Raw genomic sequence first — 21,556 nt, forward strand, 5'->3', positions numbered from 1 at the left:
TGCCACTGTACACTTTAAAATGGTCAAGATGGTAGATTTTATGTTATGTGTATGTGGCCACATTTTTTAAAGTTTATGTCTATATGTGTGTGTGTGCGTGTGTGTGTGTATATATATGTGTGTGTGTATATACATATATATATATATATATATTTATATACAGTTTTTTTTGAGACACAGTCTTGCTCTGTCACCCAGGCTGGAGTGCAGCGGCGCAACCTCTGCCTCCCGGGTTCAAGTGACTCTCTTGCCTCAGCCTCCTGAGTAGCTGGGATTACAGGCGTGCACCGCCACGACCGGCTAAATTTTTTTGTACTTTTTGTAGAAACAGTATTTCACCATGCTGGTCTCGAACTCCTGAGCTCAAGTAATCCTCCCACCTCAGCCTCCCAAAGTGCTGGGATTACAGGCGTGAAAGTTGTTTATATTTTAAAAAGAGAGAAGAAATCAACATCAAGCAACAGAGTGTGGCAGCTCCCACCCCCACGCCAGGGAGGAGCACCCAGGCAAGTCCACATCAAATCTGGGGCTGGGCATCTCAGGAAATAACTAGTCTTCTTTTTCCCTTTCTCTTACAGTCACACTCCAGCACCCCCACCAGCCAGCACAGTGCCTGTTCTCAGTGAAAGGCCACTGTTCTCCTTGGGCGACCTCCATGATGCCTGACTGCTCCCCGTGCCTCCTGGAACAGCCAGGGTCCTTATGAAGTGGTGACCACTCCAGTCAGCAGGTCAGTGTCCCCCGAGAGTGGTGAGGGCTGAGACAAGGTCTAAGAGAGGGGAAGGCATGGTTGACTGTGGTTACAGATATTCCCCAGCCAGCGGGCTCCAAGCTTGCACACACAGGTATCTTCCTGAAGCTCCAGAGTGGGTGGGGAAGATGGAGCCCCACTACAGGAGGCAGAGACATGTAGGGACCTAGGGTGTGGGATGTGGGACCTTGGATACGTCATTTCCCTGCTCAGTGCCTCAGTTTCCACATTTATAAAATGGGCCTATTAATGCCTGGGTAACTTGCTTCCAGGAGTATCATGAGCTTTAAATAACAAACAGAACGTGAAGCACAGCGTAGAGCTCAAGCACTCCACAAGTTCAGGGATAAGGATGGGGACGAATGCTATGTATGGGGAGAGGGAGCAGCAGCCCGCCCTCCTCCTAAAGCTGTCCCTGGCAGCTGAACTTGGGGAGCTGCCTGCCCCCTCCTAGCCAGCTCCTCGAGCTCCCAGTTCACTCAAAGTATGTACTGACCATCCACTGGAGCCAGGGACTGTGCATTTGGTCGTCACATCCCTGTGAAGCAGGTATGGCCACCTGTCCTCAGCAGGGAGGAAATTAGGACCCAGAGAAGTTGGCGAACCATCCCAAGATGAATGAGTGATGTGTCAGTGTAGGCACTACCGCTGGAGTCCTAACAATAATTGAGAGCTGTCAAGAGCTGCCCTGCAGGGCGGTGGCAGAGCTGGGACTCTTCCATGTGACTGCCAGAATTGTTCTTCCCATCATACTTAGTTTTCAGACCATGTGCTGGCCTCAGCAGGAGTCTCTGGAGAGTCCCTGTGAGGATCTGCAGCAGGGAAGGGGATCTAGACCCTCCAGGCCTCTCACTGTCTTCCATGACAGCAGCCCCTCCTCAGGCTGTTCCTCTGTGGTTTTCCACAATAGGTTTCATTTGAAATCTAGGTTCTTATGCTTTAAAAAACATAATAGACCAGGCACAGTGGCTCACACCTGTAATCTCAATGCTTTGGGAGGCCGGGGCAAGAGGATTGCTTGAGCCAGGAGTTGGAGGCTGCAGTAAGCTATGATTGTGCGACTGCACTCCAGCCTGAGCGACAGAGTGAGACCCTGTCTCTAAAATATATGCATGTATATAATAATTACCTAATTTTTGGAATGCTTTCAGATCACCCTCAGATAGTGGCTTGGCTAAATGAAAAGCATTATCCTAACTGCCTTTCTAAAGGGTTTCATGGAGTGGAGGCAGCTGCAGGGCCTCTATCCCCACCCAACCCTCAGCCCCACCCTAGTCCCACGCCTGCTGGGACTCATCTGTCACCTCCCCTGCCCCAGTCTGGGGAGGCACTGGCTACACCCTGTTAGAGACTCTGGTTACCTACAAGGTTTCGGGCTGTGACCGTGTGGGTCCATGTGTACCCATCCCCTCCTACCCTCCTGCAGGGTGGTCTGAGCAGCAAGCTCTCGGTGCAGGGGTAGCAGATAAGAGGGAGCAGAGGTTGGTGCCCTGCAATCACCCCAGGCACGTGACTACGCCCCTCCTTCCCCACTGCTGTGGCTGTCTCTGCAGGGGTGGAAAATGGTACCAGTCAAGCCCGAGGCGGAGGAGGAGCAGCCCGCAGTCGCTGCCGCGAGATGGAGGAGCCCACGCCCGAGCCCGTCTATGTCGACGTGGACAAAGGGCTGACCTTGGCCTGCTTCGTCTTCCTCTGCCTCTTCCTTGTCGTGATGATCATCCGCTGTGCCAAGGTCATCATGGACCCTTACAGCGCCATCCCCACGTCCACCTGGGAGGAGCAGCACCTGGACGACTGAGGCGCAGCGGCTGTGGAGACTGGACCTGGTGTTCTGCGGGTGGCTGTGCCCCAGGATGCACCCGTGTGTCCCCTGCCAGCCTGCCACCCCAGAAGAGGCAAGGAATGAATCTGGCCACCCAGGGAAGGAGAAGGTGCAGCTTAGCCCTCTCAGCCCTCCCTCGAGCACCAGCGTGGAATGCCCGGGTGCCATGGGTGTCGCAACCATGGAGCAGCCAGGGGAAAAGAGCCCTGGACCAGGACCCAGGAGGCTGGGGTTCCAGTGTGGGGAGTCCCTGTGAGATGACAGGGTAGTCACCTTTCCAGGCTCCTGGGCACCTTTTGGAACTGGATCCAGCAACAGACACCCCCCATCCATCACACAACAGTGGTATTGTCTTGAGGAGACTCTCTGTCTTTAAAATGCAAAGTAGCACATGAAGGCTCCCAACCGAGAGGTCCCGCCTGAACCCCAGCCCCCTCGCCATGGACTAGCAATGGTGTGGCAGTGAGGGGAGATAGTGGGTTGAGGGAGTCTCACCTGAAATTTCACGAAAGGCACAGGATATGGGCTGCTTCCAAGCAGTATTTTTTTAAACTAAAATATAGAGGGATATATTTTTCCTGTTATAAATAAAATGTACATTTTAGAAACTTAGGAAAATGCAGATAAATAGAAAGAAAGGGGGAGGAAATAACACTTATGATCCCACCTCCCAGAAACCACCATTTTGATATATTTTCTTCCAGCCTTTTTACTTGTATTTTTTAGTCAAATTCATACTCTATGCATGATGTTGTATTGCCTCGTATGATAGCATGAATACTTCCCCTTTACATCAGACACTCTTCTTAGCTGCCAGTTTGAGTACTGAAGGGCATCCCATTGGTTGGGTAGGTCATGGTTAAAAAATCATCTGCTTTGGTTGCACTTTTAATTTTTTTCACTATTTTTTCCTCACACAAAATTATTTCACCTAGTACCCTTTTTGAGGGTGCACAGTCCATGAGATGAATATTGAATGGGGAGACCTGGGTTCTAGTCCTGCATTTACCAGTCAGGTTACAATGTGACCTTGAGCAAGTCACTTCACCTCCCAGTGCCTCAGTTTCCTCATTGTAAGATAGGAAAAGCCTTGTCATTTTCAAATTTTTATTTTTTGCATATACCTCATGTGAACGACAGGACAGAAAGGGGAGTGAATATGCTATAAATGTGCTATAGTCGGAGTTGGGGGGCAAGGAAGAAGTCATCGATGATGGCTCTTCTCAGGCCCTCCCTCCTCCCACTTGTTTCTGCCCTCGACCCCCACTCCCGCTCCAGCACCTACATCTATGACCTTGCAGCAAAATTATTAGAGCAGAGCCTACAAAACTGGACCCAAGTCCCAATTCCTCTACTTCCTTGTTATAGGACCCCAAATAACTCACTCAGCCTCTCTGAGCCCCAATTTCCTCATCTGTAAAGTGAGGGAATAACATCTACCTCACAAGGTTGTTGTGAGGATGAAATGAGAGAACATGGGCAAACATGAATGTTCTTGAATTCACCACCCCAGGAGAAGCCAGGGGTCTTAGCTGGGAGAAGCAGAGGTTCTGGGTGCCTCCTGCCCCTACAGAGCCTGGAACCCTCAGCTTTTCTCAACTTCTGAGGGCTGCTTCCTACAGGCCAAATCCCCCAGCCAGAACCACTTGGTCAGAGGGATACTCACAGCAGCCTTCCCCAGCACCTGACCTCAAGGGATGTGGTGTCTACCAATTTACATAATTGCCTTTGTCATCAGTTTTCCCATAACATGATACGAAGTTAAACGAGAGCACCTGAGCTCCCCTTCCTCTGAGTGCATTTATTCTATCCCTCCAAGGTGTGGCCTTCCATCCCCATCCAAGAGACCTGCAGCTGTGAAGAAGCTCAAGACTTCTTTCTCATTGTCTGCCTCCCAGCCATTAGTCCCCACCACAGCCCAGGCCACCTGGAAAATGGGTTCCAAAGCACTATCACTACTAGGTGACCCCTGAATGTGGACAAGGCCACAGCTCTTCAGGCAGCATTTCAGGGGATATCCAGTTGTCATCCCTCTCCTACCCCTCTCCTACCCACCCCTATCCCCACTATTGTGGAATGCATAAAGGGACAGCTGGCAAAGGCAGTGAACCAAGATGCAGGGAAGGCCCTGTATAATGGGGAGGATCTAAAGCAAAAGCCTTGTGCATTGCCTCAGGTTCAGCAGCAGCAGCCTTCTTGAGAAGCCAGGCATTTCTGTGAAAAGCTCATCAGCATGCATTTACAAGGCAAACTAGAACGAACTCCCAGTCAGCTAATAACAGACCCGAGGAACAAGAAAAGGTCTTCCAGACCTCCCCTGGACACACTTTAGAACCCTCAGGGGTGAAAAAGAGGGTGCTCCAGGGCAGTGCAACTTAAACTGTGGTTGAAGGACAAACAGCCTCTGCAATACTTGAGGAGCTTGTTAGAAACCCAAACTTACAGCCCCTTCCCGACCTACGAACAGAATGTACATTAGCAAGATTCCCTAGGTGGTTTATATGCACGTTAAAGTTTAGAAGCACTGCCTGAGAATCCGTTGGTCCTAATTAATTCTTTTCCACACTTAGATTTGCTAATGGGTTTCACCTTATCTGTTGACTCTTGTTTGATGGCAATGGGAAATAGTAACATTTCAGGAAGGGTGGAAAATATAAAAAGCACTCCCAACCCAAGCCTCCAAAAAACAGCAATTTTCATTTTGTGTCCATATATTCCCTTCTAATCATTGTCCTCATGCAAAATTTTTTTTTCGTATAGATGATCTGCTACATAATTTTATATCATACTCTTTCTCCTAACATTACATCAAAAGTATACTTTCATGTTGCTGCTACATTCTTCACAGTTGTCATTTTAATGGCCATAAAACATGACATCTAGTGCACATATATACATATAATTATGTAGACTCCTATTATTAAACATTTGGATTTCTTCCATTTTCCCTATTATACATGTTCCAAGCAAAAAAAGAAAGATCGAGATAGATATGATGAAGGCGGGCAGCTTGCTTAGGACAGGGGAGAATAAATATTTATAGTACACTCCCTCCATCTAAGAGACACGTGGAGCACATGGGGGAGGGAGACCTGTCTAAGAACTGGATCATATTAAGGAGAAAAAAGCAAATGGAATCTCAGGCTTCAGTTGTTGCATTATGCTGCTGAAGCATAGAGGAGATGGTCCTTTGTGATCAGAGTGTCTCAACTCGTTTCTGGTAAGCTGAGATGAACTTTGGGGTTGTGGATAGAAAGACAAACTGATCGGCAAAAGAAATGCACGGAAGTCTTGAAGGCTAGAAGTTGGCAGAGAAGAAATGAAAAGCATTTAGAGAATGGGAGGCCTGTGAAGGTGGCCACAACCCAGGACTTAAGGAGAACACAGGCTGGAGAGGAACTCTCCAAAGCAGAGAATGGCTGGTGGGTTTTCCAGGCAATGGTGCCTAGTGGCCGGTTTTAAGTTGTTGCTTGTATTGTGCTCAGCTACACTCCCTTCATGTTGCCCCAAGCCCTCTCTAAAGTCTGATAAATGATCCACTCTGCAGCAGTGGTCTTTGGGACAATGAAGACACCTCGGTGGTGGGTCACGTAGGGAAATACAATCTGGAAGGGGCCAACAGTCCCAGAGACAAGTGGGGTAGCAGAAATATGCAGAACCAAGAGTTCAGAGTGATGGTCACTAGAAGAAATGTGGCCCCTAAGGATGCTCAGACAGGTGGATATGTATAGTAGGGCCCTAGCTTTAGCATCCTGGCATATCATTCCAATCATAGCTATTTCATTTTTTTCCAATTTGTTGCTGAAATGTCTACATGTTCTTATCGAGTTGAAAGAGCAGTGTCTCCCTGTCTCATTAAATTTCCAGAACTTTAGAGGCTAAATCAGTCCAAAAGTGGCTGGTCCTGCTTTCAAACACCAAGTGAAGAGAACTGCAAAGTTTGGTGTGTCCACTAGTGTGGTTTCATATCCCTAGGTCTTGCTGTTGAGGACTGGTTCTGCCATGCATGATCAATGACCACCCGCAATGTCCTGTGGCCCAGCCTGTGGAGAGGTGCCCAAACAGAGTTATCTGGGTCCACATCCATGTGCCCAGCTATTCTGTCCAGTCATAGCACAAAGACAGGTTGCCTGTGTCCAGAGGGACACACAGCCTCAGCCACACCAGCTCTTACTTATGAGCTTGATGGTCATCAGCAAAGACTCTCTCCCTTTAGGAGGATTCTCCTTGGGACCTTTCAGTGTCTTGGCAGGAAAGAGATGGCACACACGAAGCACTGATTGAAGATAGTTTAATGAAAGAATATTTACAGAGGTTGGGCAAGGGTATGGAAAACAACAGGGAACAGGAAAACACCCAGGGATGGCTGGGCAAGGTAGCTCATGTCTGTAATCTCAGCACTTTGGGAGGCCAACGCAGACAGATTGCTTGAGCCCAGGAGTTTGAAACCAGCCTGGCAACATAAGCAAGAATCTGTTTATCTACAAAAAATAAAATAATTCAAAAAAAATTACCTGGCTGTGGTGTTGCACACCTATAGTCCCAGCTACTCAGGAGTCTGAGGTGGGAGGATCACTTGAGTCCAGGAGTTTGAGGTTACAATGAGCTAGGATCACACTACTGCACTCCAGCCTGGGCGACAGAGAGAGACGCTGTCTCTAAAAATAAAAAACAAAAACAAACTACCCAGGGACAGGCAGGCCACAAACTATTACCATCTCTTGCCTAGAGAGACAAGGAGAAGGATCTAGAACCCAGGGAGAGCTATAGCCATGGAGAAGGAGTCACCTAATGGAAGCCCTGGCCACAGCTAGAGGATCAAAACTCCTGCACCCACTGCAGCTCAGTAGGAAGAGAGCTGGGGGAATAAATACCTTGACCTCTTGCCTCCTGCCCTCCAATCTCCTGTCTGGGTCTTCCATTGGCCAAAAACAACATAAGCTAAAGGTCAGGGGACCCTGGGTAATACGGTCCACATAGGCAGCACACTGGAGCAAAAGAAGAAAAACCAGCACAATTCACCCTATTACCACTTAGCAGCCATTCACAAACTTTGCTTAGATGGGAGAAAAACATTTTGTCCTCAGCACAGGGGAAACATAAAATCTCACCAGCCGCCATATTGTCTGGGGGTGATAGCAATTTAGTCCCACTCCCACCTGCAACTTAAATCATCATGTAGCCACTCCTGGGTAAGTGGAAGACTTCCTGTAAAGCACAACTACTAGTGCCCCCTCCTGTGGCTGGTCATGGGACCCAGAGTGGTAACTGTAGTCTTGTTCTCCCGCCACCCATTCCATAGCCCCTCTACCTTCTGGCAGTCCCTTAGCTGTTGGAGAATTTTATCTGGTGGAATGACCCAAACCTTCACCCACAGAGGATTCAAATTCTTGGTGCGCTGTCTTCACTGAGTTGCCACAGTATCCACAGATTCCTAAAGAACATGAAGAGACCTTGAAGATCTCACCTGGAAGCTCTGTAAAATTATCAGAAAGAATAACAGGTGCTCTAGGGCAACACTACTCAAACTGTGGTCCACGGATGGACAGCATTGGCATCTCTGGGGAGCCTGTTAGAAACCTAATTTCATGCCCCCACCTCAGGCTTACAGAATGAGGACAAGGGATACAGGGAGTACCAAGTGCCCTAGCGAATCCCAGGTTCCAAAGCTAGTACTTCTTGCCCCTATTGTGTAGCAGAAACCCCACTTTCCCTTGGATATTGGGGTAAACCACCCTGACAGTGCAGTGATCTCTTTCTCTGCCAATGTTTCAACATAAGGAGCCCCAGATGGCACAAGATCATCTTCCAATTTAACAGACCCATAACTATATTCCCTGGTTGAAGCAGTTCCTCTTGGTCACTAGAGATTTCCAAACCCACAAAACCTAAGGTTTCTTGGTTAAAGGCCATGTCTGTGGGATATGCTGAGATGAATATGCTGTGGTTTGAATGTGTCCCCCAAAGTTCATATGTTGGAAACTTGATTCCCAATGCAACAGTGTTGAGATTTGGGGCCCAGTGAGAGGTGATTAGGCCATGAGGGTGGAATGAATGGATTAATGCTGTTATCTCGAGAGTAGGTTTGTTATGAAGGGGGTGTTTGGTCCTCTTTTCTCTCTTGCCTATGTGATTCCTTCCACCATGTTTATGATGCAACAAGAAAGTCCTCACCAGATGCTGGTTCCTTGATCTTGGATTTTGCAGCCTCCATAATTGTAAGCCAAATAAATTTCTATTCATTATAAATTACCCAGTTTGTGTTACTCTGTTTTAGCAGCACAAAACGAACAGAATGAAACACCACAAATGGCAGGGAGGGACAGGGATGGCAAATCCATATCTGGAATATGTGTCTATTCCTACTGCCCTTCATGATGAAAGGGACTCAGTGTAATTAACCTGCTACCAAGTAAGTGGTTGGTCTATCTCCCACCACCCATCTCTGGGAATGGTGCCATATCAGGGGCTTGGCATTGGTCTCATTCATTAGAAGTCTACATATCCAGAAGTTACGGAAACCAATGAACCTTTGCAAGGGAAAGCCCATAGTGTTGATAGCCTCTATCCCTTCCACTACGGTCACTTTGTTCATGATGTCATTGAGCAAACACCAGATAGACAGAGGAAGAGGCTCACACCCCCAGGTTGGGTCATCTTATCCAGCTGATCGTTGAGAGTCTTTTCTGCAGTGGATGCCCTCTGATAGGCATTTAGATGGCTCTTGAATATCTTGACACCCAGGGCCCCTTCAAAGCTGTCTTGTCACACATATCTCCCCAAGATTGCCTTGGACCCTCTCTTCCCATCCTGTTCAGTTGGGTCAATGCTGTGATTCTCCTATCGGAGATGGTTAGGAATTCCGTACAGCACCCCCATTTGCAACAGACACTTCTGGCACTATTGGATCTGCTGATCTTAAGGTCCAAATGGCAGAGTAGCTTTCATCACAGTCTGGATATACCTTTTCTAGAGCCCTGTATTATTCTGGGCCCCATTCAAAACCAGCAATCTTATGATGTAACCAGTAAATCCATCAGACACACACACAAATGTTCTATACATTGCCTCAAAAATCCAGAGATCCATCAACTGCTGAGCCTCATTCTTCATAGTGGAAGACACAAGGTGAAGCAACATGTTTCTCATCTTAGTGGGGATATTCCAACAGGCCTCAGCCTGCTAGAACCCAAGAAGTTTCATCAATGTGTCAGGTCACTGAACCTCCACATGTGTTTTCTTCCCCTCTCTGGCAAGCATGTGGCAGTACAGCACTTGCTGTCCTCATTCACCAGATCCAATTAGCATAATGTTATCAATGTAGCAGGCAATCATAAAGTTCTATGGGCTGTCAAGATGATAAGGGTCTCATATAATATGACAGAGACCAGGAGAATTGGCAGATCCCTGAGGTAATGCATTTAGGGTGTGCCACAGTCTTCTAACAGGTGAAGGTGAACTCCTTCTGATTGTCTGTATTGATTGTGATGCAATGGAAACTATTTCTAATATGACAGTTCTCAAACTTCAGTATGGATTGGAATCACCTGGACGACTTGTTCTAACACAGCTGGTAAGCCCCTAGAATTTTTAATTCAGGTGGTCTTCAGTGGAGTTCTATAAACTGTACATCAAACACGTTCCAAGGTGATGCTGAAGCTGCTAATCCAGGGACTACCCTTTGAGAATTACTGTTCTAGTCACCAGGCACAATACCAGGTGCGTACCAGGTGTCAGGGGCTGAGCAGATCTTCTCTAATAAAGATACCACATCCAGAACAACTCCTGAAATGGCATCAATTCCTGATTGTGTTTATGAAAATCTGTAGTCATTCTCCAGGACCCACCTGACTTTCGCATAAGCCAGACAGGTGACTTAAATAGTGATGTGATTAGACCCACCTGTCCTGCATCTCTCAAGTCTTTGATGGGGGCACAATTCAATTGTCCTGAAGATGCAGTATTGCTTTTGGTTTACTATTTTGGCACAAAGAGGCAGTTCCAAGGGCTTCCATGGGGCCACTTCTACAATAATAGCCCTCACTCCACGGGTCCAATTCTCACCCTTAATACCAATGACTTTATTCATCAAGATTTAAGTGGCAAATTCAAAAGGTTCAGTGAAGAGGGTTTAATTTGGGGACAATTTTCAGAGGGACAGGCAAGGTAAAGAGAATCAGTAAGGGTTGGTGATTAATCCAGGGTTAACAATGATAAGAATCCATTACTGCCCCTTGCTTGGGGAGAAAACAGTGGCATCAGAATCTAGCAAAGACTGTGGTTATGTTGCCCACAGGAGCAGTAGGATGTAGTAGGACACAGCCACTGCCCAAACCATGGCTCAGCAGGGAAAGAGTAAGGAGGATGATGCTCTCTGCTGCTTTATCCCTCTATATTCCAACCTCTGCCTGCACCTCCACTGCCTGCACCTCCACTGGCCAATCTTAACCAGCAGCCAGAGGGCATGACCCCGGGTGATGCTGTCCAACGAGATCAGCCTCCAGGGGCACGAAGAGCAGGGCAGGGAAGGATGGAGAATAGATCTGGAGGGACAAAGGGAGATGACTCTGCAGAGGGTCCTGGGTGTTCTTCCTGCCAACAGACCTCAGTCAGGACCCAACAAGTGCACCCAAACCAATTTTCTAACTTTGACTATTTAGGAGAGAGGATTGGAATACTAGTTCCTCACATCCTTTGGACTTCTTATGCAATTCGGTCCACTCCCTCTTCACCCTTCTGCACCAAAGACAGGGGCACCCTGGTTATAACCAACTATACCTTTTTTCCAAGGAAAGGAGTGTCCACTTGCCTAATCTACATAAATAAGGAGGACCCCAGAATTGAGAATACTTCAGCTGACCATACAGAGGCTGCTGGTCAATATATACCCCCAAAAAAGATTACGCTCTCTCTTAGAAGCCACCTCCATTTCACGGCAGTCATCCCATTAAGTGGGGAGATATGGGGTTTCACTTTGGAGATAGGACAGCAGCTCAGGCTTTCCATGAATATATATTAAGGGAAGAGAGACCCCAGAAAGCTAAGTGACTTGATGACATTCAGAAGGCTGAAAGTTAGGCTACAAAAATAGTGCTTCAGTGACCATCCTTGGTGCATATGTTTTTTTTTTCCTTTTTTCTTCTCTTAGATTACCAAATACAGCACTAACATCATTTGAAAGAAGAGTTTGGCTTGAGCTTATAGCCATGAAATGGGGAACTTTGTGAGTACAATGCCACACACATTTAGAAGCAACTACTGTCTAACAGGGGCTTTGGACACAAAGATGTGTAGAGCACAGCCCTGCCCTTGAGAAGCTTGCTTCCACAGGCGAAATCAAAGTCCACATACCACTAGACCATAAATGGGGAGAGTTATCCTAAAGACTGAAAGCTCTAGAATCCAGTTTCAGCTCTGCCACTCACTAGTTGTGTGAAATGAGCAAGTCTCTGCTATTACACAACAAATATCGGCGACAGTGTGGGGTCAAAAGATGGAGGTAAAGAAGCAATATTGCCCTTAGGCTGGGGTAAGGTATGAAGTGGGGGCTCCCTTGGAACTCATGCCACAGAGGGCCCAGCTTATAACAGATACACACACACAAATCAATTTGTTCAAATTCATACAAGCACCTCTATTCCTTGGGCCTCAGGTTGGTGCAGCTCCACCTGTACCGCAAATATGAGTAATACTGTCCAAGCCAGAAGAGTTCTTCACATCCCTGCCCTGTGTCCTCAAAAGAAAGGGACTGTGTGAATGCCACGCAGGACTGTAGCAGGTCCAACCCTGAGGTGGACATGTCAGTGGAAGTGCTTAGGTAAGAGAAAGGAATGATTATTCAACTTGTTACATGCTTCCTCCTAGCCAGAATGTAATTGACTCTTCCCCAAACAAATGACATTTCCCATTTATATCAAATATCCACTTTCTTGCTTTTTTTTTCTTTTTTGGCTTTTATATGATTGAAAATTGGTAAAATAGGCAACTGAACTTAATTATCATTGCATTTGAAGAGAGTTGATGGGATGTCAATGTTCGGATGAGAATTAAAGACATAAATTCATCAGTTACATACCTACTTTATAAAATTTTAAAATCAAACTGTATTTCCAATCTGTGGTTCTGAAGGGACTCACAAAATGTGCCCTAGTTGGCACACGGGTCTCATAACCTAAACGAAGAGTGATACTAATTCTTTACTTTGGCAACTAAATGGACAGTGAACACTAAGACTGTAAAGTAGTTTTGTTTTTATAAAATATATTTAATAAGATTTAATTAATTTTTTTGAGCTGGATGCAGTGACACACGCTTGTAGTTCCAGATACTCAGATGGATGAGGCTGGATGATCCCTTGAGCCCAAGAGTTTGAGGCCAGCCTGGGCAACATAGTGAGACCCCATATCAAAAAACAAAACACAACAGATTTTATTACATTTTCAAAAAATGAATTTAGACATTTCATTTTGATTTAAAGAATTTTGAGATTAAATGTCAAAGCTCTTTAATTACAAGTTGTATCTCGCTTTTTATTATTAATAATTTTGAATATTTTCAAAGAAAACTAACTTTGAAAATGCATATGAAAAATTTAATTTTTCAATTTTTAACACTTAGTTTGGAGTTTTGATGAAGATATTTACTTCTTGTAAACTGAAGTATAATTCAATGTACTTTTTAATCTTTTATATTGTCAATAAAACACACATTCTATGAAAAGCTCAGGAGAGCATAATTAATGATCCTAATGAAATTAAAGAAAGAAAAAAATTGTAAAAAATAAAGTCTGATTTTAAAAATGTATAAAGTATAAAATTCATGAATTTATGTCTTTAATGCTCATCCAAACATTTCCATCCCATCAACTTTCTTCAAGTGCAGTGATAATTGTTTAGTTGTATCTTTTACCAATTTTCAATCATATAAAATCCATCACTTTGCAAATATGTTTGTTTTGCAATTATGAAAGCAAACATATCTAGGTAGGAGAATAGAAAGTATTTTATTTAATAGTGTACAGCTTGTTTATACCTCCTAAATACTGAGACTCCATGAGCACTCTCAGCTTAGGCCCTGCAAATACTAGAAGTAGACCTATCAATAAGACACAATCTGCTCCCGGTGATCTCCTAGAATTCATTCACTTACTTAATGAGTATACACTGAGTGGCTCTTATGTGCTAGGTACTGATGAACTTTCAGTAAGCAAAAGCAGACTATCCTCAAGGAGCTGAAAATGCAATGAAGGCAGATATTGATCAAATCATCATAGACAACAAACGTCTGTTTATTTCTGGGATCATGACCTTGGCGGGAATAGATGTGCCATGCTACTCCATTCCCTCTTCAAGAAAGAACTTTTCACTCCAGCTTTTGGGTGTGCTGTTGGCAAACAGTCTGAAAATAAGACTGGCCTCAGCCTTATTTAGTTTTCGAGAGCAAAATTTTAAAAAACAAAAACAGGCTTGCATGCAAGCATCCAGTCTTGGTCCATCTCCCATGAGTTTCTTTCCGCCTCTCTGCAGGAGGAGGGAGAGCAAAATACTCCCACAGCCCTGGAAATCTTGCTGAGAGGACAGAAAGAGAGGGGATACACAGAAAACAAATTAGTACTTCGGGATACAACCCTGCCACATTACTTTCTCTGGGGTTGTTAAAAGGAATATGCTTCCAAACTAAAGAAAGGGAAAAAATGTGAAAATAGAACCACTTTTGAGATCCATTTTGGTGTCAGGAATCTTTGAGATAATATTAATTATGATACTTTATGCCTCAAAACTGCTAGGCAGGGTGGCTCATGCCTGTAATCCCAGGACTTTGAGAGGCCAAGGCATGAGGATCACTTGAGCACAGGAGTTCAAGACCAGCCTGGGCAACAGAGTGAGATCCCATCTCTATAAAAAATCAAAAAATCACCTGGGCGTGATGGTGTGCACCTGTAGTCTCACCTACTTGGGAGGCTGAGGTGGGAAGATCACCTGAGCCAGAGAAGTCAAGGCTGCAGTGAGCCAAGATTGTGCCACTGCATGCCAGCCTAGGTGACAGAGTGAGACCCTTTCTCAAAATTAAAAAACAAAACAAAACAAAAAAAAACGCAGAAAAAATCCCTAAAGTTCCCTTGTCCTCACAAACATTGTCTTGGTTCAAGTCTACACTCACCCTCCGGAGAGCTCTCTATGCACAGTGTTTCAAAGGTAAACCAATGTGTGTGAGAGGCCTCAGGACAGAGAAGTCCCACGGTGGGGGCAACAAGGCTTCTCTTCCTCCACTCCCCTCTGCAATAGGGACAGGGGCTCCCAGCCCCTGGAACCCCTAGTGCCTGCCCTGGCCCAGGGCTGTAGCGTGGCCCTGAGCCTAGCTCCCTTGCCACCCTACAATAAAACCTGCAGTGGGCCCTATCTTGCCAGAAACTCCTCTGGACTGATTCCTCCTGGTCAGGTAAAGTTTCAAATGAACTCTACTCTCACTTTCACAGTCATCCATTCATATTCCGAAAGGGCCACTAGTTAAAAACAGGAAGTATAAATGGAATACAAATTAATAAGGAAGATATAGTGATAACTATGGCCAACCTGCCTTGAGATGCTCATCATCCCATCTGCAAGCTCCATTCATCTGGTCAAAATGCTTCTAGTCCTTAAAATACCACTGTCAAAAAGAGGAAATTTGGCCCTGAAAGTCATTTTTGTCTATTTCATATTATTACACACAGATAGGTTTCAATAAATTAGATCTCCAAAACTAAAGATCATTAAAGTCACTTGTCATGTGGGGCTGGCAGTGAGCATTTCTGGAGTTGGAGACAGTAAAACAAAGAGGCTCTTGTCGCTGAAGATTAAGGAAAAGTAATTGCCAAGTAAAGCCCAGGCTGGACCCAGAATTAACATCCATTATTTTGGTTTCTTAAGTGAATCTGGTGCCAGGAACGTTTCTGGCTCTTTCTGCCCTGTGTGTGTTTCAGAATCTGGGGCAGGTCCATTGGATTTTCCCAACATCACCAAGCCCTTTAAGTGCATTAAATGCCCAACAAGGGGATAAGCGTGTGATCTCAACAGATGACATCAGCATTCTCTGGTGCCAGTGGGAACGAGCGGATTAATAATGATTTTAAGTGACCTTTGCCCATGACCCAGAGATCTCCAGTAAAGCCCTACTGTGCAGAGCATGAGGGCCTTTTATCCATGTGCAGGTGAGGGCTTTGAGAAAAAGATGAGTCACTCCTGTGGGTTGATGCCAGGAGAGAAGGCTTTAGGAACAAGGAGAGAAGGCTTTAGGAACAATCTCAGAACACAGCCTAGAGAGCAGGGGTTTTAGCTGAGTCAACAGAAGCAGATGTAGCCCTGGGAACATAAGCCCCAGGAATTCAGAAAAATCCTGGGGAAGGCTTTGGTCTTCCAAATTCAAAGAGGTGTTTGCATCACTGATCTGGAGAGTAGCGTCTGGGAGATCCTGCTGACATCTGCCCTATACAGCATTTCCACTGAAATCAGCAAAGCGCTGGAGAATATGGCCCTAGAGCATAGCTGTAGGAAGTAAAGTCCGCGGGGAGCAGTTCAGCCTCAGAGCATGGTATTTCCCAGCCTGCGTGTAGCAGAGACTACTAATTGTCCCCCAGTATCCATTCTCCCCTTCTTTTAGGGCAATCAAACTAATTTTCACAGGGCAAGCAATGTGTTTAGATGAAAGACTACATTTCCAGGCTTTCTTGTAATGAGGTGTGGCCTTGTGACCAAATTCTCATCAATGAAATGTAAGAAATGTGTGGTATGGGACTACCAGGAAAGCTGCTTAAAGTGACCTAACTCAGGAGGAAGGAGGACTCTTCTGCCCTTCCATCCTCCCAATCCTCACCTCTTTGTTGTCTCCTTCTGCTGGCCTGGAACTCAGATGTACTAGTTGGAGCTCCAGCCGCCATTTTGTACCATGAGGTAACCCTGAGACTGAAAACCACATACTGAGGATGGCAGAGCAGAGGTATCTTTAATGACACTGTGGAGCTGCCATACTAACTCCAGCCTTCCTGACCGCAGATTGCTTTTACGTAAGGAAGAAATACCAGCCTCCTTGCTGTTCTTTAGAAATGATAAGCATATTCCATCCTCAGGGCTTTGCACGGGCCGATTCCTGTGCGTGGAGGACTCTGTCCCTAGGTATCCATCTGGCCTGCTCCCCTCACTCCTTCAGCTCTCTAGCAGAAATGTACTATGGGATTAAGGCCTTCTCTGACCACATTTATAATAGCATCCACATCCCCCAATCGTCCATAAAACCTATTGCCATCTGTCATAACACATGTCTTTTCCTTATCTGTTTATTGTCTATCTCTTTCCACCGGAATGTAAGCTTCAAATGGGCTGTTCTGTTTACTGCTGTGCCTCTCATCCTTAGAACAGTACTTAACATATAGAAGGTGCTCAATAAAGATTTGTTGAGTGAATGAATGAATGGTGCGATCTGACGGATGGGCTCTAAATACTCAACTATCCCCCTAGGCCCCGGTATAAGGCTCATCAGGCCCAGGAAAGGTCGCAGGGCACCCTCCCCTGCTGTAGTCACCAAGGAACTAGGGTAGAACCAGGGCTGCCTGTGTGCAATGGATTGGGGCAGAAGAGATGGGGCAGAGCTCACTCTCCTGACTCTAGTGGGCTTGCAAGAGGTGAAAAGCTAGGTCCTTTCCTGCCATCATCACAGTTCAGGTGCACACCCATGACTCGGAGGCTCTTCCCAAGGCTTACAGTGTGGAGACACAGCCACAGGGCCCATGAACCAAGCCTACAACCCATACGTGCTCATCCGTTAGCCCCAAGAAATACTGGACATGTAGGGTGCTGTGATGTGCAAATTTATGTATTAATTTGGCTAGACTAAGTACCCAAATATTTGCTCAAATATTTTTCTACATGTTTCTAAGAAAGTATTTTTTAGGTGAAATAAAACTTAGATCAGTGGAGTAAAGCAGATGACCCCCACAGTGTGGCTGGGCCTCATCTCATCAGTTGAAGGCCTTCACCAAACAATGACTCACTTCCCAGAGGAAGAGGAAATTTAGAGAGCAGACTGCTTCAGACTCAAACTGCAGCTCTTCCCTGGGTCTCCAGCCGGCAACCCACCCAGCAGGTTTTGGACCTGCCACCCTCCAGGATCCCACAAACCAATTTGCTTAAAATCAATCGATCGATCGATCGATCTCTTTCCCCGTGGTTCTATTTCTCTGGAGAACCCTGACTACTACAGGGGCCAGTCTCTTTTCATATTCCATGGAATACCAGGAGGCCTGGGATGTATAATAAGAAAACCCCACAAAGACCCCTGACCTCACAAATAAGAGTGAGAAAACATATTAATGAATATCTGACAGGGAGGCTTTACACACCTTGACCCACTGGATCAAATCACGATCATAAGTGGACACAGCTGCTTCTGCGGCAGTGCAGGCCTCAGAGCACAATGGCTTTATTTGTCAACTGAGTGCAGGACCAGGCCTATAGCCCGAGGGAGGACCCCAGTCACAGGGTTGAAAGGGGTGCTTGAGCCCTTTGTTTCCAGAAGAGCAGAGAAAATCTCACGATGGCAAGAGAGCAGGCAGCACTTTTCCAGCACACTGGCCAAAGCCGATGCGATAACCATCCCCCTGGCAGTACCCTGGAACAGAGGAGGACAAGGATCAGTCACAAAGTTGCTGGGCTCACCGGAACCAACACCTAGGCAGCGGCAGTGCCCGTCAGCACACAGCTGGCCCGAGGCAGGAAGGTGCCATCAGAATCACACACACATATCTTAAACACAGTAACCCTCCACAGAAGCTGGGCAGAGTCACACGCAGGAGCCCTTGCACTACAGCCTGGGCCCACCCCACAGCCAGGGATCCTCAGAGGCACTGTAAGGCTCAACAGCTTTCCTATGGCTGATATGGTTTGGCTGTGTCCCCCACCAAACCTCATTTTGAATTATAGCTCCCATAATTCCTATGTGTTGTGGGAGGGACACGGTGGGAGATAATTGAATCATGGGGCGGTTTCCCCCATACTGTTCTCATGGTAGTGAAGAAGTCTCACGAGAGCTGATGTTTTTATAAGCGGTTTCCCCTTTCACTTGGTTCTCATTCTCTCTTGCCTGCCACCATGTAAGACGTGCCTTTTGCCTTCCACCATGATTGTGAGGCCTCCCCAGCCATGTGGAACTGTGAGTCCATTAAACCTCTCTTTCTTTATAAATTACCCAGCCTCAGGTATGTCTTTATCAGCAGTGTGAAAACAGACTAATACAGTGTCAACTCTCCCCACATGGATTTGGGTTCAAATCCTCGCTCTGCCAATTAGCCTGAAGCCAGAATGCCTGAGTTCAAAGCCTGGCTCCTCCACTTATTGGCTCTGTAACCTTGGGTCACTCTAGACCTCAGTTTCTTCATGTGTGCAATGGATCTAATGACAGTGCCCACCGCACAGGACTGCTGCAAGGATGATGGGAGCAAATGCATAGAAAACTCTGAGAACAGGCCGGGCGTGGTGGCTCATGCCTGTAATCCCAGCATGTTGGGAGGCCGAGGCGGGTGGATCACGAGGTCAGGAGATCGAGACCACGGTGAAACTCCGTCTCTACTAAAAATACAAAAAATTAGCTGGGCGCAGTGGTGGGCACCTGTAGTCCCAGCTACTCGGGAGGCTGAGGTAGGAGAATGGCATGAACCCGGGAGGCGGAGCTTGCAGTGAGCCGAGATCATGCCACTGCACTCCAGCCTGGGTGACAGCGAGACTCTGTCTCAAAAAAAAAAAAAGAAAGAGAACAGCCTCCAGTCCCTATTTGAAATTCCCTGTGTCAGTCATTATAACCATTATGAGCTGGGTGGCTGGGAACAAGCTGTTTGACTTCAGAACTCACCTCCCTCATCTACAAACAAGAAAAACAATGCTTATCTCTCAAGGTTGTAAGGATTACACTAAATATTTCAGTGAAATTCCCAGCACATCTCAGAAACTAATAAATATTAGTTTCCTTCATTTAATTCCATTTCAACAAGGATGATGGAAAAGCAGAGAGAAGCCCATCTCTGCCCTTGAGAGGGGTCCACTTTGAGGGAGTGGGAGGTCCAGACGAGAGATACACAGAAATGCCTACAAGGTGCTGAGCGAGTAGCATGGAGGGAAAGGGAGCAGGAAGGGGGGACATCTCAGCCGGGCCTTGACGGGTAGCTAGGAGTTCATTAGGGAAGACACATGAAAATGCCATTCCAGACAGAGGGAAGAACATGTGCAAAGGCTCAGAGACTCAGGCACAAGATGCATTTGTCACATCTGTTCAGTGAGGCTGTCCTTTGGGGGGCCCTAAGAAGCCCCATGACCCACATGCTGACAACATGCAGGGATGCCCTTTGTCAAGAGCAACGCCCTCGCCTATTCTGTTGCTCACTTTCATTATTTTCTGTCAGTCACTTTTCCATCTCAATGCTCAGAAATATCCACACCACTAGGGTGAATAAAAAGCCTATTAAAGTAAAACTGGCTCCCAGCAGAAATTTATTAAACATCTATCAAAATAACTAACTCGGAACTGCAGCATTTTTAAAAAGCCTCTCCCAACCATGGTCCTGAAGGAGAAGGGTCACCGCTTCTACACCCTGGGACCCCTGGCCAGCCTTGCCCAGGAATTCTGTGCCAGGCAAGGGAAGCAATAATGCTGGGGAGAGAAACTGGAATAAACAGAAATGCAGGAAGACCAGGTGAAAGACGCCACCACTGAGAGACACAGGGAAATGAAAGACTTTTGCTCAGATATTGTTTCCAAATAATGTCAGACACCAAGAAAGAATCCACAACAAACCACAACTATCAACAAATCAAAGATCTGAAGGAGAGTGAGAAATGCATGTGTCCAGCAGTGCAGAGCCGTCCGTGCAAATGCCGGCGAGAACACATCCTTGCGAGTTACAAGCTGAACACCAGATGGGGCTTGTGAGCGAGACTAGGGGATGGATGAGTTAAACCAAGATGATCAGAGATTTTTGTTGGTATTTTTGGTTTGTTTACTTCACCTGTTCCCTTGCTGAACAATTTGTGGGTTTTGGACTCTCTCAGAAATGACAATCTCATTGCACCATTTAAAGAGGCAACAGGACACAAGGGTTCAGAGCACAGCTCCTGGAGCCCAGCTGCCTGTGTTCAAACCCTGGCTCTGCCCTTTATCGCCTGTATGATCCTGGGTAAGTATGCATCTTTCTGGGCCTCAGTTTCCACATCTGAAAAATAGAGACAGTAAGAGTAGCTGCCTTGTTCAGAATAGAAAATGTATTCCAGGTAAAGCACTTGGCACAGCGTCTGGCCTGCAGTAAGTGCTGCCGCGTTGGCTGATGCCAGCACTTCTGAATGTTCTATCGCGTTTCCAATGGTTAGAAATTGATTTGGGAAGGAGCATCTGTGAAGAGCAAGCAGGGAAATGAGAGGCAGCCATGAAGGCATCTGAGCGGGTACAGAGAAGGAGGAGGAAAGCCAGGAAGAGCTGAAGAAACCATGTGTGGCTTTCAAGCAAGAAAGCAGCTCAGCAGGGCCACATGACCAGGGAAGTCGTAGAAGGTGAGGGCAGAGCCATCTACCAATGCGGGGAATCTTTGCACAAGGTAATACAGCTGATGCACCACCTCCACCTTCCCCCTCCTCTGCTTACCCCCTGCTTAGCCCAAATTTTAGCAATATGCACTCATTTGAGTTTTTCAGTGATCCCCTTCTGTATGAAATTCTCTTTTTTCTTTTTATGAATACATAATGTATGCCCCTCTCCTCTTAGCAAATTATAATTCTTCTTTCTTGGTTCCAGGGGATTTTGCCCATCTGTTCCCATTTCCCTCTTCACTTGCCAACACGTGCTTCTTCAGATCCAAGGAACTGCCTTTCCCTGAATTCCTCTGCTGGCCTCCAAAAATCCTTCCAGAGTAAGGCGTTGTATACACAAACAAACATGGAAATGACTCTCATGGCATCTTGGCTCCTTTC

At 46.3% G+C, this 21,556-nt stretch overlaps 2 protein-coding genes across 5 annotated transcripts in view; one reads left to right on the top strand and one right to left on the bottom strand.

The window, feature by feature from the left end:
- CTXND1 (cortexin domain containing 1) overlaps positions 1–8,825 on the top strand; it is a 194,844-nt gene extending 186,019 nt beyond the window's left edge. For 2 of the 3 annotated variants that reach the window (XM_058427833.1, XM_058427834.1), the window contains exons 4-5: positions 579–730; positions 2,305–4,763. In XM_058427833.1, coding sequence (XP_058283816.1) covers positions 2,370–2,549 — 180 coding nt within the window. In that variant the 5' untranslated portion in view covers positions 579–730; positions 2,305–2,369 and the 3' untranslated portion in view covers positions 2,550–4,763. Of the gene's footprint in view, positions 1–578; positions 731–2,304 lie in introns of all 3 variants that reach the window. The other variant, XM_032175149.2, reaches the window with a different exon arrangement.
- A 9,166-nt stretch (positions 8,826–17,991) lies between these two features.
- Positions 17,992–21,556, bottom strand: part of FAH (fumarylacetoacetate hydrolase) — a 33,690-nt gene continuing 30,125 nt past the window's right edge. For both annotated transcript variants that reach the window (XM_032176222.2, XM_032176223.2), the window contains exon 15: positions 17,992–18,215. In XM_032176222.2, coding sequence (XP_032032113.1) covers positions 18,136–18,215 — 80 coding nt within the window. In that variant the 3' untranslated portion in view covers positions 17,992–18,135. The remainder of the gene's footprint in view (positions 18,216–21,556) is intronic.

Source organism: Hylobates moloch, unplaced genomic scaffold, assembly GCF_009828535.3.
Source record: "Hylobates moloch isolate HMO894 unplaced genomic scaffold, HMol_V3 SCAFFOLD_14, whole genome shotgun sequence".
Lineage (NCBI taxonomy): Eukaryota > Metazoa > Chordata > Mammalia > Primates > Hylobatidae > Hylobates > Hylobates moloch.